General features: G+C 46.8%; 1 protein-coding gene across 1 annotated transcript in view; it reads right to left on the minus strand.

Moving 5' to 3' along the window:
* Nucleotides 1-1,183: 1,183 nt before the first annotated feature.
* Nucleotides 1,184-18,052, minus strand: part of prmt7 (protein arginine methyltransferase 7) — a 49,225-nt gene continuing 32,356 nt past the window's right edge. Inside the window, exons 12-17 of the mRNA XM_070897852.1 lie at nt 17,868-17,957; nt 15,352-15,513; nt 13,057-13,131; nt 10,350-10,510; nt 6,699-6,795; nt 1,184-2,162 (exon numbers count right to left, since the gene is read on the minus strand). Coding sequence (XP_070753953.1) covers nt 2,001-2,162; nt 6,699-6,795; nt 10,350-10,510; nt 13,057-13,131; nt 15,352-15,513; nt 17,868-17,957 — 747 coding nt within the window. The 3' untranslated portion in view covers nt 1,184-2,000. The remainder of the gene's footprint in view (nt 2,163-6,698; nt 6,796-10,349; nt 10,511-13,056; nt 13,132-15,351; nt 15,514-17,867; nt 17,958-18,052) is intronic.

The raw sequence follows: 18,052 nt of genomic DNA on the forward strand, positions 1-18,052 counted from the left end.
GATGTGCAGGGCCACGAGGTGAATCACGCCATTATGGGGCAGTCGGAACGCCAGTAGGGAGACCATTAATTAGGGCCGCGTCGCACATACTGCCGGTGGTCGGCACAACTCACCATGATGAATAAAGCCATCAGCTCTCACCCCAGCAACTGGGATCCCATCATCAGTCACGTCTGCTGATAGACAAAGACCTTTAAATCTCCAGTACGGGGAGCAGAAAGAAGGAACGGAAGTCTGCATTTATATAATGGCTTATCGTACCGACCTGTGAGAACACACCACCGCAGGTCTGGGCTAGAGCTGGAGCGCCGGGCCCTGGAACATCATGACGGTGGTGCGGCGAATGAGAGTACGGTGCCAGAAGAGCCGAGGGTCCAAGGGCAGCACAGACCTGCCCACGCTGCGATGTGCGCGCGCACTAGGTCTGTGCAGCAGAGCAGGTCTCCAGTCGTCCTGATTAACCCTTGCCAGTGGATAAAGGCCTAGCTCTGTCAAGCCCGTGTGGGGGCTTATGTGCAACGGTCACCACACGTTAAAAAAAAAATCCACGGACAGGCAACTTCCACCCCCTCAACTGGAGTTCAGGACTGGAACATCAGGTCCTTCATTGAAACATCTGTGAACTCTCGTGGAAGCAAGTCATCCTCGTTTGAGGGACCACCTATGATATCGTACCTCACAGAAACACTTTGCACACAGATTTCTGGAATTACATCACTGTTGCTACAAAGCTAAATGTGGCAGTAATTCGCATGGGGGCAAGGCCTCACCAACAGCTGTGGGGGCGGGGGAAGGTCTGTATCGGTTTAACAAAATCCCCAGCATTGCAGCACTCCCTCAGTACTGCGCCAAGTGTCAGCCTACATGATGTGCTCAGAGACCTCGAGTGGGGTTTGAACCCTCAACCTTGACTCAGAGGCAAGCGTGCTACCACTGAGCTAGGCTGGTACTTAGCGAGCAGGGCAGTACCGAGGGACAGGTGAAATGCAACAGAATTACCCGGAATTCATAGATTCAACGAGTAAAATTCTGCAGACTGATCTACAGCTCTGTGCTAACACCCAACACAGGGCAGTGGAAATGGACCTCGGCCCCCAAACCCTCACAGCTATATGTGTCAACCTGAATCAGCAAAACATAGAGATGTAGATCTCTAAAATTATATAAATCCAGGGGAAGGGGGCAGTGCTTGAACAATGCTTTAATGAGTCACCTTGAAAATAAAACAAATCTTGTACAATTTGAAACATCAATAACATTTGAATCAAGTCCCACTGCCAACTTTATGTAAAGATGATTGACAGTCCAGTACTGAAGAAGTGATCCATTGCGATGAGATGTTAAACTTAGGTCCCATTTATACAGCACCTTTCAGGGCCGATAGGTTAGTTTTGAACTGTTGTTATCTAGGAAAACGCAGCAGCCTACTCACACACAGCAAGATCCCACAAACTGCAAGTGGATGAATGATACGTTACTCTGTTTTGGTGGTGTTGGTTGAGGAATGAATGCCATCCAGAATACTGGTAGAACTCCCCATCTCCTTTCAATACTGTCACGGGATATTTTACATCCACTTCAGCAAGCAGACGGTGCCTTAGTTTAATGCCTCATCCCAAAGACGGCACATCCAATTATGCAGCTGGAGTGCCAGCCCGGATTGTGTGCTGCAACTTTCTGTCTCAGATAACAGTGCAACCACTGAGCCAAGCAGGCTTATCCTGGACTCTCCCCCTCTTGCCCCCCCGTCACTGTCTTCACTGCATGGCCCCGGGGTTCAGCTGAATTGATTGAACAAACCACTTCAGCTTATTTTTCCTTCAGTTTCAAAAGGATGAAACAATTCTTCATTTTAAAGCTTGGCGAGGATCGTCTAGTTTCAGACCTATTACAGTTTTACTGAGAGCCCTGTGGCATTCAGTGCAGCCCACCTATCCAGTTACTAACACCACCCAAAGACACTCAGCACCAATACTCATCCTTCAGCACGCTGCGGCTGGTCACGGGGACTGCTTGAAATCCATGGCTAGTTCGCCAGTCTCTGGGTGGAAGGTCATGCTGTAGGCGACTGAAGTCACCCCGTCTGTCGAGATCTCAGGATTGGTCACTGAGCCGAGGAGGTAAACACCTTGCTTACAGTGTGGATTCCAGTCGCAGTCACCCTGTCAAAGACGGAACAAAGGACTTCAGGGACAAGACGACAGGACATGGAAGATGCCGATTACCCGAGACAGAAACATGGAACAGGAGGAACAGTCCAACACTAGATACAATGAGGACCCTGATCCCAACTAGTGCTGATCATAATTCGGGGCCCGTCAGTACCGATCGTAACTAGGGGTCCATCAATATTGATCACAACGAGGGTTCCCAACCCTCCCGGGATAACTGGGAGTTTCCTGCAATCAGGGACCCCCTCGCGAGCTGTGCCTTCAGTAGCCTGGGAGATCAGATATTTAAATTTCACACCGCAGTAGCCCCCCCCCGCCCCCGCCCCGCACTGTGACACCAGCTGCTGTAAGAGTCTCAGATTCAGGGATGTCACTCGACCACCACCACAGAGAGCTGCGACCACGTGGATCGTAGTCGGCAGGAGGCCGGAGAATCGGCAATTAGGAGGCTTGGGAATCGCGGGAGTTGACATTTGGGGAGTCTCTGAACTCTTAATTGCTCTGAAAACGGCTGGGAGATCTGAAGCTGAAGCAACTTGCTACAGACAGAGCTGAGCGATCCCACAATCTACGGATCAGATCAAAGCTCTGCAGTCCTGCCACATCCTGTTGTGGATGGTGGTGGACAATTAAACAACTAACAGGAGGAGGAGACTCCATGAATATCCCTATCCCAAATGATGGCAGAGTCCAGCATCCGAGTGCAAAAGGCAAGGCTGAAGCTTTTGCATCCATCATCAGCCAGAAGTGCCAAGTGGATGATCCATATCGGCCTCCTCCTGAGGTCCCCACCATCACAGAAGCCAGTCTTCAGCCAATTCAATTCACTCCATGTGATATCAAATAATGGCTGAGCATACTGGATACAGCAAAGGCTATGTACTCCAGAACTAGCCGTGCCTCTAGCCAAGCTGTTCCAGTATAGCTACAACACTGGCATCTACCTGACAATGTGAAAAACTGCCCAGTTATGTCCTGTCCACAAAAAGGTCAAATCCAATCCGGCCAATTACCGCCCCATCAGTCTACTCTCAATCATCAGCAAAGTGACGGAAAGTGTCGTCGACAGTGCTATCAAGTGGCACTTACTCACCAATAGCCTGCTCACTGATGCCCAGTCTGGGTTCCGCCAGGACCACTCAGCTCCAGACCTCATAACAGCCTTCGTCCAAACATGGACAAAAGAGCTGAATTCCGGAGGTGAGTTGAGAGCGACTGCCCTGGACATCAAGACAGCATTTAACCGAGTGTGGCATCAAGGAGCCCTAGTAAGATTGAAGTCAACGGGAAACAGGGGGAAAACTCTCCACTGGCTGGAGTCATTCCTAGCACAAAGGAATGGTTGTGGTTGTTGGAGGTCAATCATCTCAGCCCCAGCATATCGCTGCAGGAGTTCCGCAGGGCAATGTCCTAGGCCCAATCATCTTCAGCTGCTTCATCAATGACCTTCCCTCCATCATAAGGTCAGACATGGGGTTATTCGCTGATAATTGCAGTGTTCAGTTCCATTCGCAACTCCTCAGATAATGAAGCAGTCCATACCCGCATGCAGCAAGACCTGGATGACATTCAGGCTTGGGCTGATAAGTGACAAGTAATAGTTGTGCCACATAAGTGCCAGGCAATGACCATCTCCAAAGTTCTCAATTGGGGGAAAAGCCAATTTTACTAAGCTGAGATGTGATTTAGCCAAGGTGGACTGGAAACAGCTACTGGAAGGTAAATCAGTGTCAGAGCAGTGGGAGGCATTCAAGGAGGAGATCCTGTGGGTTCCCTTAAAGAAAAGGGGTGGGACTAACAAATCTAGAGCCCCCTGGATATCTAGGGACAAACAGGGTAGGATAAAGAAAAAAAGGGAGGCTTATGACAGATACCAAGGACTCAATACTGCAGAAACCTAGAGAAGTATAGAAAGTGCAGGGGTGAAATTAAAAAGGAAATTAAGAAAGCAAAGAGAGAGCATGAACATTTTTTGGCAAGTAACATCAAGTAAAACACAAAAATGTTTTATAAATACATTAAGAACAAGAGGATAACTAAAGAAAGAGTAGGGCCTATTAGAGACCATAAAGGTAATCCGTATGTGGAGGTAGAAGACATGGGTATGGTTCTTAATGAATACTTTGCATCTGTTTTCACAAAGGAGAGGGGCGATGCAAACATTGCAATCAGGGAGGAGTGTGAAATATTAGATGAAATAAACATAGTGAGAGAGGAAGTATTAAGGTGTTTAGCAGCTTTGAAAGTGGATAAATTCCCAGGGCCGGATGAAATGTATCCCAGGCTGTTAAGAGAAGCAGAGGAGAAAATAGCAGAGGCTCTGACCATCATTTTCCAATTCTCTCTGGCTACAGGTGTGGTGCCAGAGGACTGGAGGACTGCCAACGTTGTACCATTGTTTAAAAATGGAGAAAGGGATAGACCGAGTAATTACAGGCCAGTCAGCCTAACTTCGATGGTGGGAAAATTATTGGAAAAAACTCTGAGGGACAGAATAAATCTTCATTTCGAAAGACACTGATTAATCAAGGACAGTCAGCATGGATTTGTTAAGGAAAGGTCACGTCTGACTAACTTGATTCAATTTTTTGAGGCGGTAACAAGGAGGGTCGATGAGGGTAGTACATTTGATGTAGTGTATATGGATTTCAGCAAGCTTTTGGATAAGGTCTCACATGTTAGGCTGATCACAAAAGTAAAAGCCTATGGGATCCAAGGCAAAGTGGCAAGTTGGATCCAATATTGGTTCAGAGGCAGAAAGCAAAGGGTAATGGTTGATGGGTGTTTTTGTGACTGGAAGGCTGTTTCCAGTGGGGTTCCTCAAGGCTCAGTGCAGGATCCCTTGTTTTTTGTGGTATATATCAATGATTTAGACTTGAATGTAGGAGGTATGATTAAGAAGTTTGCAGATGATACTAAAATTGGCTGTGTGGTCGATAATGAAGAAGAAAGCTGCAGACTGCAGGAAGATATCAATGAACTGGTCAGATGGGCAGAACAGTGGCAAATGGAATTCAAACCGGAGAAGTGTGAGGTAACAAGGAAAGGGAATACACATTAAATGGTAGGATACTGAGAAGTGTAGAGGAACAAAGGGACCTTGGAGTGCATGTCCACAGATCCCTGAAGGTAGCAAGACAGGTAGACAAGATGGTTAAGAAGGCATACGGGATACTTGTCTTTATTAGCCGAGGCATACAATACAATAGCAGGCAGGTTATGCTTGAACTGTATAAAACACTTGTTAGGCCACAGCTAGAGTATTGCGGACAGTTCTGGTCACCACATTACAGGAAAGATGTGATTGTGCTGGAGAGGGTACAGAGTAGATTTACGAGGATGTTGCATGGATTGGAGAATTTTAGCTATGAGGAAAGATTGGATAAGCTGAGTTTGGTTTCTTTAGAACAGAGGAGGCTGAGGGGAGACCTTATTGAGCTGTAGAAAATTATGAGGCGCTGAGATAGAGTGGATAGGAAGGACCTATTTCCCTTAGCAGAGGTGTCAACAACCAGGGGGCATAGATTTAAAGTAATTGGTAAGAGGGTTAGAGGGGATTTGAGGGGAAATTTCTTCAACCAGAGGGTGGTGGAGTTCTGGAACTTACTGCCTGAAAGGGTGTTAGAGGCACATTTAAAAAGTACTTGGATGTGCACGTGAAGTGCCGTAAACTACAAGGCTACGGACCAAGAGTTGGAAAGTGGGATTAGGCAGGATAACTCTTGGCTGGCCGGCGCGGACACAATGGGCCGAAATGGCCTCCTTCTATGCTGTAAATTTCTATGATATGCGAGATTCTAACCACCTCCCCATGATATTCAACGGCATTACCATCACAGAATCCCCCACCATCAACATCCTGGGGTCACCATTGACCAGAAACTTAACTGGACCAGCCACAAATACTGCGGCAACAAGAACGGGTCAGAGGCTGGGTATTCTGCGGCGAGTGTCTCAGCTCCTGACTCCCCAAAGTCTTTCCACCATCTACAAGGCACAAAAGTCAGGAGTGCGATGGAATATTGTTCACTTGCCTGGATGAGTGCAGCTCAAACAACACTCAAATTTACGTCAGGTAGAATGTGGGTGGTCAGCCAGGAGTGTGTTGGAGTAGTTAAGTTTAGAGGTAACAAAAGCATGGATGAGGGTTCCAGCAGCAGATGAGCTGAGCACCAAGGTTGCGAACAGTCTGGTTCAGCCTCAGACTGATGCTAGGGAGAGGGATGGAGTTGGTGGCTAGGGAACAGAGTTTGTGATGGGGACCAAAGACAATGGCTTCGGTCGTCTTAGTACTTAATTGGAGAAAATTTCTGCTCATCCAGAACTGGATGTCGGACAAGCAGTCTAACAATTTAGACAATGTGGAGGGGTCGAGAGAAGTGGTGGTGAGGCAGAGCTGGGTATCGTCAGCGTACATCTGGAAACTGTCACAGTTCCAATGTACCACAGCACAGATTTACTCCCTGGCCCAGTGCCCAGGTTCCGCTGGGCTCCATCTTACTGCAAAATTGAATAAAGGATTATTACCGTATGAGAGTGTGGCCTGGTTAATCCTGTGCTGATGGTGATATTATCAGTTAGGCAATAGTCCATCCAAAGCACCACTCCATGGCAAGTGCCAGATCTAGAAAATAAACAAGCAATTTAAAAACAATGTTTACAAAGTTCAATACTTACACAGGAAATGTTATTAAGGGAATTTAAGATTCTAAAGGATATGATAAACTGAACCTTAATAATCCATCACAAATCACAGAAGGGCGGAGTGGGGTTTGACTGCAGCTCAGCAAAGGGAAGGTGAACAGAGTTTAGGAGTTACTTTACACAGACAGTGGTGACTGTACAGAGCAAACTCACTGGGGAGCAATGGAGACATGAGGAGTATAAAATTATGAGGGGCCCAGATACAGTGGATAGAATGGGCCTATTTTCCTTCGCAGAGGGGTCAACAACCACGGGGCATAAATTTAAAGTAATTGGTAGAAGGTTTAGAGGGGATTTGAGGGGAAATTACTTCACTCAGAGAGGTCTGGAACTCACTGCCTGAAAGGGTGGTAGAGACAGAAACTCACATCACATTTAAAAAGTACTTGGATGAGCACTTGAAGAACTGTAACCCACAGGGCTACGGACCTAGTGCTGGAAAATGGGATAGCCTCTTGTTGGCCGGCATGGACATGATGGGCTGAAATGGCCTCCTTCCGTGCTGTAAATTTCTATGATTCTATGAGAAATTCAAGGCAGAACTGAATGGATATTAGTAAGAGAAACGACTGAGACGTATGATGCACTACTGTACGATGTTGATAGGGGGAGTGCCCTACTATGATAGAGATGCCCGCCCCACGATAGCACTCGCTCTATATCCTGTGCCATTTGGGAACTTCAGGACGCTTCCCGTGTCCTGGACAACTACATGTGCAGGAAGTGTCGTCAGCTGGAGGATCTCAAGCTGAAGGTTTCAGAGCTTGTGCAGCAGTTGGCATCACTGCGGTGCATCCGCGAGGCTGAGTGCTACCTGGATAGCACGTTTCTGGAGGTGGTCACCCCGTAGCTTTAGAATATGCAGGCAGAGACGGAATGGGTGACTGCCATACAGACGAGGAGGACCAGGCAGGTGGTACAGGAGTCCCCAGAATGCATCTCGCTCGCAACCGGTATTCTGAATACTGGTGAGGGTGATGGTTCCACTGGGGAGTACAGACAGAACCAAGGTCATGGCACCTTGGGTGGCTCAGCTGTACAGGGGCAGGGGAAGAGGAACATCAGGAAAGCAACAGTGATAGGGGATGCAATAGTTCGGGGAACATTATTAACTTAGTTTGGAAGGCAGAGGAAGCAAAGGCTAGAAAATAGACAACAAAAAGGAGTTTGGCAGTGCTTAATGGAATATACTTCAACGCAAGTAGTCTAGTGAACAAGGCAGATGAGCTGAGGGCACAGATAGACATGCGGAAGTATGATATCATAGCGATTACTGAAATACGGTTTAAAGGGCAGGAATGGCAGCTCAATATTTCTGGTTACAGGGTTTTCAGACAAAACAGAGGGGGATTAAAAAAAAAAGGAGTTGGTCACAATATTGGTTAAAGAAACAATTACAGCTGTGACAAGGGATGAACTGAAGAACAAAAAAAGCACAATCACATTGCTGAGTATGTACTATAGATCCCCAAATAGTCAGAGGGAGATAGAAGGGAGGAATTAGTGGCGGCTCTGACCATCATTTTCCAATCCTCTCTGGCTACAGGCGTGATGCCAGGGGACTGGAGGACTGCTAACGTTGTACCACTGTTTAAAAAGGGAGAAAAGATTAGACCGAGTAATTACAGGCCAGTCAGCCTAACCTCAGTGGTGGGAAAATTATTGGAAAAGATTCTGAGGGATGGTATTGATCATCATTTAGAAAGACACAGATTAATCAAGGACAGTCAGCATGGATTTGTTAAGGGAAGTTGTGTCTGACTAACTTGATTGGCCTTCCTTTTTACCTCCTCAAAAAATTCAATGAGGGTAGCGCATTTAATGTAGTCTACATGGATTTTAGCAAGGCTTTTGACAAAGTCCCAAATGGCAGACTGGTCAGAAAAATAAAAGCCCATGGGATCCAAGGGAAAGTGCAAGTTGGATCCAAAATTAGCTCAGTGGCAGGAAGCAATGGGTAATGGCCGACAGATGTTTTTGTGACTGGAAGGTTGTTTCTAATGGGGTTCCGCAGGGCTCAGTACTAGGTCCTTTGCTTTTTGTGGTATATAACAATGATTTAGACTTCAATGTAGGGACATGATGGACTGGTCAGCCAGGCAGAACAGTGGCAAATGGAATTCAATCCAGAGAAGTGCAAGGTAATGCACTTGGGGAGGGCCAACAAGGCAAGGGAATACACAATAAATGGTCTGATACGGAGATGTGTGGAGGAACCGAGGGACCTTGGAGTGCATGTCCACAGATCCCTAAAGGTAGCAGGACAGGTAGATAAGGTGGTTACGGCAGCATATGGGAATACTTTACTTTATTAGCCGATGCATAAGAGCAGGGAGGTTATGCTTGAACTGTATAAAACACTAGTTAGGCCACAGCTAGAGTACTGCGTATAGTTCTGGCCACCACATTACAGGAAATAATGTGATTGCACTAGAGAGGGTACAGAGGAGATTTACAGGGATGTTGCCAGGACTGGAGAATTTTAGCTATGAGGAAAGATTGGATAGGCTGGGGATGTTTTCTTTGGAACAAAGGAGGCTGAGGGGAGACTTAATTGAGGTATTTAAAATTATAAGGGGCCTCAAGTGGATAGGAAGGACCTAGTTCCCTTAGTAGAGGTCAATAAACCGGGGGGGGGGGGGGGGGGAGGGGGGGGAGGGGGGGGCTGGCATAGATTAATGTAATTGGTAGAAGGATTAGAGGCGTGTTGAGGAGAAAAGTTTTCATCCAGAGGGTGGTGCGAGTCTGGGACTCACTGTCTGAAAGGGTGGTAGAGGCAGAAACCCTCATCGCATTTAAGAAGTACTTGGCGATGCACTTGAAGTGCTGCAACCTGTAAGGCTACGGACCAAGAGCTGGAAAGTGGGATTAGGCTGAATATCTGTCAGCTGGCACTGACACGATGGGCCGAATGGCTTCCTTCTGTGCCATAAATTTTCATGATTCTATGATAGAGAGCACTCGCCTTGCAACAGAGAGCACTGTATAAAATTTACTGAACTTTGAAATTGGCTAGATATACCTCAATGTTCTTTCCAGCTCTTTGTACATTTATAGGATCCCAGTAAGTTGTGGCTCAGTGTTCAATAAACAACCAGATACTTCAGCACCCGGTAAAATAGTCATCCAAAGCAACAGTACAGTTACAAACAGCCAGGACAGGAAAAAGGTCACCATAAACTATACTTTAAGTAATGATTTGCAACTTTCTTTCCTGGATTGATCGGCATGATCAGTGATTGAACCTGTGGCTTTTATTTAGACACAGTTCAGGTAAACACAGTTTACTCACTACACACATAGCCTGTTAAAATAATTCAGGGCTCAAAAGTGAACAGATTATTAATTCAGAGTGCTGTAAGGTTTCAATTGTGCCGGTCTCTCTCATCCCTCAAGCGCTTTCCCTGCCAAATATTTATTCAGCTCTTTCCTGTTTAGTGTCAGGTGCAGGGAGGCATTTGCCCTTCTCCGTACCTCAACAGCTGCATTGATCCTGTGCAGCAGACTGGCTGCTCTGGTACCTCCTGGCGAAAATCAAAGGTGAGGACCTGGCAGGGGTCACTGAGTGCCCTGCAGGGATACTCCCACAGGGGATGGGGCTCAGCCTCCTGACACTCCCGGAAATTCAAGGAATTCTGGAAAAAGATGGCACAAGAGAAATGAGAGAGACACAGAGAGAAAAAAAAATGAATGAATTATAAACAGCTAGTCATTTCACAACATTCAAAAATAGAGAAAATGCTGTGATTGAACCTGTCCAACACCCCATGGAGACAAACACACACACTGTTGGTAGGAGTCAGCTGTGTCTCAGTGGGTAGCACTCTTGCCTCTGAGTCAGAAGGTTGTGGGTTCCCCACTCCAGAGACTTGAGCACAAAATCTTGGCTGACACTCCAGGACAATGCAGTACTGAGGGAGTGCTGCAGTGATAAGACATTAAAGCCCAGGCCCCGTCTGCTCTTTCAGATGGATGCAAAAGATCCTATGGCACTATTCGAAGAAGAACAGGAGTGTTCTCTCCAGCGTTCTGGCCAATACTTATCCCTCAACCAACATCACTAAAACAGATTATCTGGTTGTTATCATATTGCTGCTTGTCGGACTGTTGCTGTGTGCAAAATGGCTGCATTACAACAGTGACTACACTTCAAAAGTACTTCACTGGCTGTAATGCACTTTGGAAGACTTGCTTTAAAATGGAGGCATGAAGTTAATTTGTAAAATGTCAGAAGATCAATTCCTTAGCACCCTACATTATTGAGTACATCTCCACTGATAAGACACAGCTCCCTTACTGTGAGGTTAAATGTTCCCAGATTATTTCAGTACTCACCACTTCACTGGCACTCACTGAACAAAAATGCCGACCAGAAGAATGTGAAAGTTGGTTCATACTTTTAATCAAGTGCCTCCTCGTGAGTGAAGAGTTTATCACTTTTGAAAGAGGTGACGGGCTCAGAACTCTTTTTTATTCGTTCACAGGGCTTGGGTGTCGCTGGCAAGGCCAACATTTATTGCCCATCCCTAATTACCTTTGAACAACTGCTGGCCCATTTCAGAGGGCAGTTAAGAGTCAATCACATTGCTGTGGGTCTGGAGTCACATATAGGTCAGACCAGGTAAGGACAAGATTTCCTTCCCTAAAGGACATCAGTGAACCAGATGGGTTTTTACAACAATCCGGTAGTTTCATGCTTAACATTACTGATACAGGTATAACTACCGAATCCGGAACTCCAAAAACAGGAATTGTCCGAAAACCAAACATTTTGTGCATCATGATTGGAGTCGTCCGAAATCCGGAATTATTCTCCAAAAGCCGGACATTTTGAGGCGGCCAAGTTGGTGACATCGGGCAGCGAGGGACGAGGAAACAGGTGAAAATTGCAGCGCCAGGGGATTGCAGGAATCGGCGAGCAACAAGGAGCGGCGTGAATAGGATGTAGAAGAGATGAGCGAGTGATGGAAATTCAGCACCTCACCCATCCTCTGTGTGGCACCCTGCCAACAGTCCGCACACACCCAGGGGGGCCGCTCATCGGTGACCAGCCATTGGGCTGACTGACCCTACCTGGAGGGGTTGAGCCATCACTGGGGTCGGGAATCCTTCCCCTCGGCTCCGGATAGCGCTGAGCACTAGTGTGAGCGGCGAGGTCCGAAATCTGGCCAAACCTGAAACCCGGCACGGATTCAGTCGAGGATTCCGGATTTCAGACTTGATTTTCTGGTCTGAAATCCGGGATAACCCAAAAAGCGACAAGGATTCGGTCGAGGATTCTGGACTATTAATTTTCTTGTCTGAAATCCATAAAAAAAAACGGCACAGACTCAGTCCCGAGGATTCCGGATTTCGGGCATTTTACCTGTACTAGATTTTTTTTTTAAATTCAATTAACTGAATTTAAATTTCCCAGCTGCTGTGGTGGGATTTGAACTCCTGTCCCCCGATCATTAGTCCAGGCCTCTGGATTACTAGTCCATTAACATAACCACAATGCTATTGGTTTCTTCAGTAAAAAATCGACAACAAGGCAAAGTTCAGGCATGGCAATGTTAACTGTATACTTTGAAGATGTAGTTATATGTGAAACTGGATGCTCACCCAAAAAACATCCAATACCTCACTGACACTCTGGGGCCTAGAAAATATTTCCCAGGCGGTCACGCATCTAATGCAGAGTGAACTGGAGCAAGAATTGCTTATTGCCTCCATTTTCCCTTCTCAGTCTCTCCGGGGTGCTCCCAGGCAACCACCTGTGCCACTCATCCTGTACCTTGGCCTGGAATAAAGCACTGGCTTCTGCTCTGCACTTCTCTACTTAACCAAGGAGTGAAAGCTCACCGTGTACCGAATCCACCCCCTACCCCCTCCACCAACTCTGGGCATAAGAACATAACAAATAGGAGCAGGAGTAGACCATTTGGTCCCTCGAGCCTGCTCCGCCACTCAATAAGATCATGGCAGATCTAATCATGGATTCAGCTCCACTTCCCTGCCCACTTCCCATAACCCTTTATTCCCTTATCGCTCAAAAATATAAGAATATAACGTTGGCACTGGAATGTCAACGAGGCATTCCACCGCGCCATCCTCACAGCTGAACGATGGCAGGATATGCGCGCGACCCACTGCACACACAGAACAAGCTCAGTGCATCAGAATAGCCCCCAACTCTTACCTGGATCATCTCATCCATGAGATTGACGTCAAAGCCCTCACAAACCTCACAGGGAGCACGGAGACGCCAGAGGTCCTGGAGAGACAGATAGCAAGCGCAAGCAGTTTAAATAGATTACACCGATAACTGCTCCTTCAAAACAAGGCAACATATACAGACAGTGGAGGTAAATATAAAATAATTCACATTTCCTCCACCCAAATCCAGAACTATCTCCACTTCATTCAAAAGCAAATTAGATAGATTTCTTTCAGAAAATAGTATTTTGGGATACAGTACCTGAGTAATTTGAGACATGGCGTGTGGTCAGTGTAACATGACTGGAACAGGTGACTTTGGACCTATAGTTCTCAAAGCTTTCCACCACCGGGTCTGTTGTACACTAAGTTAGAGACCGTTTGTTATGATTAGTCAAGAACTCTATATTATTGTATCATCCAGCTACCAGGATGGTAGAAGGCGAATTAGATGGACCATGGTCTTTACTCATCTCATAATTGCTATGTTCCTACATTGCTGGGATACAGTCCCAGAGATATCCCCAGTTGCTGCCCAGTACCTTGTCCAAGAGCCAAGATAGTGAGCATCAGCCGACTCTTCAACCATGGGGTGCTGGACAGCAGAGCCTGATCCGGTTCCCGATCAATGTGCATGGTTACACGATGTGATCAGGAGTGGAAATCATGGCTGATTTCCCCCTCCCTAGCCAGGAGCTCAGAAGCCAATTGAAACACTCGTTCTGCTGTCCCGGTTAAAGCCAGCTCACCCAGCACAAACCAGTACAGCACCAGGTGATGCATTTCCCCACGAGACCAGTGGGGAGCTTTTCATTGCTTTGAGAATTCCAGTTATTTGGTGGCTCAGGGGCACTCTGACAGATTGCTCTGTACTCTCTTGCGTGAAAATAAGGGCAAGGATAAGAATGTTTCATCTTTGGACACAGGTTGTAGGAATTGGTGTAGGTATGCTGACTACGCCAGTGTAGTTTACTCTGCAGGGGATACAATGAGGGTGTTCAGCTAACTCTCCCACTGTTGGGTCTGGGTCATGGGTCGCGTCCCCCCACCCCCCCCAAACTCCTCCATCAGCTCACCCCAGGTATCCCATCAGTAGGACCCACATCTCCCCTCTAGCTGGCCGCTGCTCTGCCACTGGTCAGTCCTGGGTCTCTCCCGATTCTCCCACCGACTGGTCCTACCACCCCTCCCCCACCCTCCACCTTCACCCCAAGGATCCTTTCTCAGAATAGTATATTTATTACTTTTACAAAAATACACAGCACTTTTATTAGAAAATATGTAAGAAAAAGCCCCAATGTTGGGAACTGGATCCCTCTACAAACAGCTGGTGTGTGCACAAACATCTAAATCGTGGCTACATCCTTATTTGTAGGTTCCCACTCCAAGATCACATGCAGCTAAGTAACTGCCCCATTCGTAGTCAGTGGTCACAGGAAGGGAGGGGCAACTATTCTTCATAGTGGGCACATCGCAAGGTCACATGAGACAGCCCACGTGTTTCTAGTTTCTGAAATACCCTGAATTGAGTAATAGCCCAAATACAATCTATTGCCCCCACAGACCCCAGAACACTCCAGTCACAAAAAATAATTTAAACAGCTAATTGAATGTTGGCCTTGTATCTCAAGAGGGCTGAAATACAAAGGGGTGGAAATTATGCTACATTTGTACAGAGCTCTGGTTAGACTGAATCTGGAGCACTGCGTTCAGGTCTAAGCACCGCACCTCCGGAAGAATACATTGGCCTTGGAGGGGGTGTAGCCCAGATTCACCAAAATGATACCACGGCTAAAAGGGTTAAATTATGAGGACAGATTACATAGACTAGGCTTGTATTCCATTGAATATAGAAGAATGAGGGGTGATCTAATTGAGATGTTTAAGATGATTAAACGATTTGATAGGGTAGATAGAGAGAAACAATTTTCGCTGGTGGGAGAGTCCAGAACAAGGGGGCATAACCTTAAAATTAAAGCTAGGATGTTCAGAGGTGATGTCAGGAAGCACTTCTTCACACAAAGGGTATTGAAAATCTGGAACTCTCTTCACCCAAAAAGCTGTTGAGGTTAGGTCAATTAAAAATGTCAAAACCCAGACTGATAAGATTTCTGTTCAGGAAGGATATTAAGGGTAGATGGAGTTAAGATACCGATCAGCTATGATCTAACTGAATGGCGAAACAGGCTCGAGGGGCTGAATGGCCTACTCCTGTTCCTATGTTCCCTAAATTCAGACTTCACCCTTCTCATTGGGATGCTGAACATTCTCTGCTCACCTCGAACTCGACGGCCATCGCTAGGAGTGTGGCGGACTGCGGCAGCACGGTGAACTCGCTACTCAGGTGCTTGGCCAGGTAGGTCCTCGCATACCAGAAGTAAAGGTTGTGCCAGGGTAGCAGGCTGGTGGTGAAGAACGGCTCTCCAATCAGAACGGACACCTGGCAAAAGAAACCGAGCAAGCCAGAAGAATCAGAGAGATAAAAAAAAGGGAGGGTAAACCATGGGGTCTCACTGAAGCAAGACACAGCCGAGTTATTCACTCACTTCAACTTCAGATTCATAGAATCACAAGAATGGTTACAGCACAGGAGGCCATTCGGCCCATCGAGCCTGTGCCGGCTCTCTGCAAGAGCACTTCAGCTAGTCCCAATGCAATAAACTTTTAGGTTCTGCTGTAAGTGCCGCCGCACACTTGTCCCCAAGCATCATCACTCGCTCATTCACTTGAATCTGCCCACACTCTCAGACAGGGATGATCCCAGTGCTACAACTGGACTCAGCATTTCTTCCGCTAGAAATCCAGCTGGACTCTGGCTCCAAAACAATATCCAGTGATTCCAACAGAAACTTGCATTTAAATAGTGCCTTTAACATAGCAAAACGTCCCAAGGTACCTCACTGGAGCATAATGAATCAAACAAATTGACACCGAGATATTAGACAAAAGAGGTGATTTTTAAAGAGCATCTTAAAAGAGCGAGAGAGGGAGGGAGAGAGTGGTAGAGAGACGGAGAGCTTTAGAGGGGGAATTCCAGAGCTTAGGGCCGAGACGGCTGAAGGCAATGCTGCTAATGGTGGGTCGAAGGAAGTCAGGGATACTCAAGAGGCCAGAATTGGAGCAACACAGAGTCTTCGGAGAGCTGTAGGGCTAGAGGTGGTTAGGGAGAGACCAAGAGCGCGTGTTTGGATACCAGCAAGGCCAAGACTGAGTTTGTCTGTGATGTCCCCCGTTCAATACAAATAGCCTGCCTACACTCAATGCCTGGTTTCACCCGTGGTGCCCTGGAACTGTAACCCAAGAAAGGAAATAACTGCTTCAAGAGAGGAGGCAGACTGGAGATCAGGGCCCCAAAAATCTACAATCTCGCTCTGCTGCAATATCAATGTCGGAGCGGCATGTCTCGTACACCATGCAGTTATGTGCCGGACCCAGTTAGAAGTTCCAGGATCAGGCTATTTACATTAGGTGGATGGGCGGGCACTGGCACCAATGTCACCACAGCTGGAGTGGTAGGGTATGCAGAAAGAGCAAGGGTTAGCAAACTGCTGTGGACAGTGCAAAGAAGTGAGGACAAATGGGCTACTTTTCTGGAGAGCCAACTTCCTTAAAGCAGCCCATCATTTTGCAATCAACTGCTGTAAGGAAACCAGACTTTCCCTCTTGATGGGCCCCACTTCCACTGGCTTAAGCACACTGCACGTCTATTTGTTCGCTGGGGGAACCAGAGGCTGTAGTACAAGGAAGTCTGGCAGGTAACATCATTCCATCAGTCTCGCCTCTTTTTTTGAAATGAAGTGAATATTGACACCACTGTGTGAGCCAATGAGTACGAGGCTGGGATGCGACTTTACTCAGACTACAGCAGTCTATTTACTCAGCAAGCAGAGTCTTTTACTACAGCAAACTCATGATCTACAGCAGAGTCTCCGAATTCATGACTGAAACTACAGCAAACAGAGTCTCCCAAGTACAGCAGGATTATTTCCCAGCAAAATGCTGCAAGTGGAGGATAGTTACATAATAACATTGTGTGTGTAAAATCAATCCCAGTTACTTACACATTGTTGATGGTGGGGGATTCGGCGATGGTAATCCAGTTGAATGCCATGGCGAGGTGGCTAGACTCTCTCTTGTTGGAGACAGTCATTGCCTGGCATTTATGTGGCTCGAATGTTACTTGCCATTTATCAGCCTAAGTCTGAATGTTGTCGAGGTCTTGCTGCATGTGGGCATGGACTGCTTCATTATCTGACGAGTTGTGAGTGAAACTGAACACTGTGCAATCATCACTTCTGACCTTATGGAGGGAAGGTCAATGATGAAGAGCTGAAAATGATTGGGTCTAGGATGCTGCACTGAGGAACTCTTGCAGCAATATCCTGGGACTGAGATGATTGGCTTCCAACACGAACCATCTTTCCTTTGTGCTAGCTATCACTCCAGCCTGTGTGTGATTGACTGGGGAATTACCCAATCTTCATTCTGGCCGGGACTTGTGGTGTTATTATGTGCAGGCTTTCTTTTTAAAGCATTACCTGGAAAGGGGCCAAGCACAAAAAGCAGCCACCTCCTCTGCGTGAGAAACCCCCGGGATGGCACCAACAGGTGTAACAGGGCCCCACCTTCACCCACACCAATAAAGCCCACACCTGCAGCCTCAAAGACATTGTGTGTTTTTGGAGCCTGGACATTTTATCGAATAGACTAAGAGCACAGATGGTATAACCACATAACACACACTCATGAACGAGCCACATTTACCCCACTTCTCACTCAGACACACGGTCTCACCTGGTTGTTGTCAAGGTCTGCAGGGGTTAGCTGCTCTGGACGTTTCTCAGAAACAATCACCTTCCCGGTCAGTCTGTTAGCAGCTAAAATCTGAGAGAGAAGTGAATAAAAGGTTTTGTGATCGGATCCTTGTCACATCACTGCTACAAAGAAAGAACTTGCATTTACATAATGCCTTATCACGT

The sequence above is a fragment of the Pristiophorus japonicus genome, chromosome 13 (assembly GCF_044704955.1).
Source record: "Pristiophorus japonicus isolate sPriJap1 chromosome 13, sPriJap1.hap1, whole genome shotgun sequence".
NCBI classification, from domain to species: domain Eukaryota; kingdom Metazoa; phylum Chordata; class Chondrichthyes; family Pristiophoridae; genus Pristiophorus; species Pristiophorus japonicus.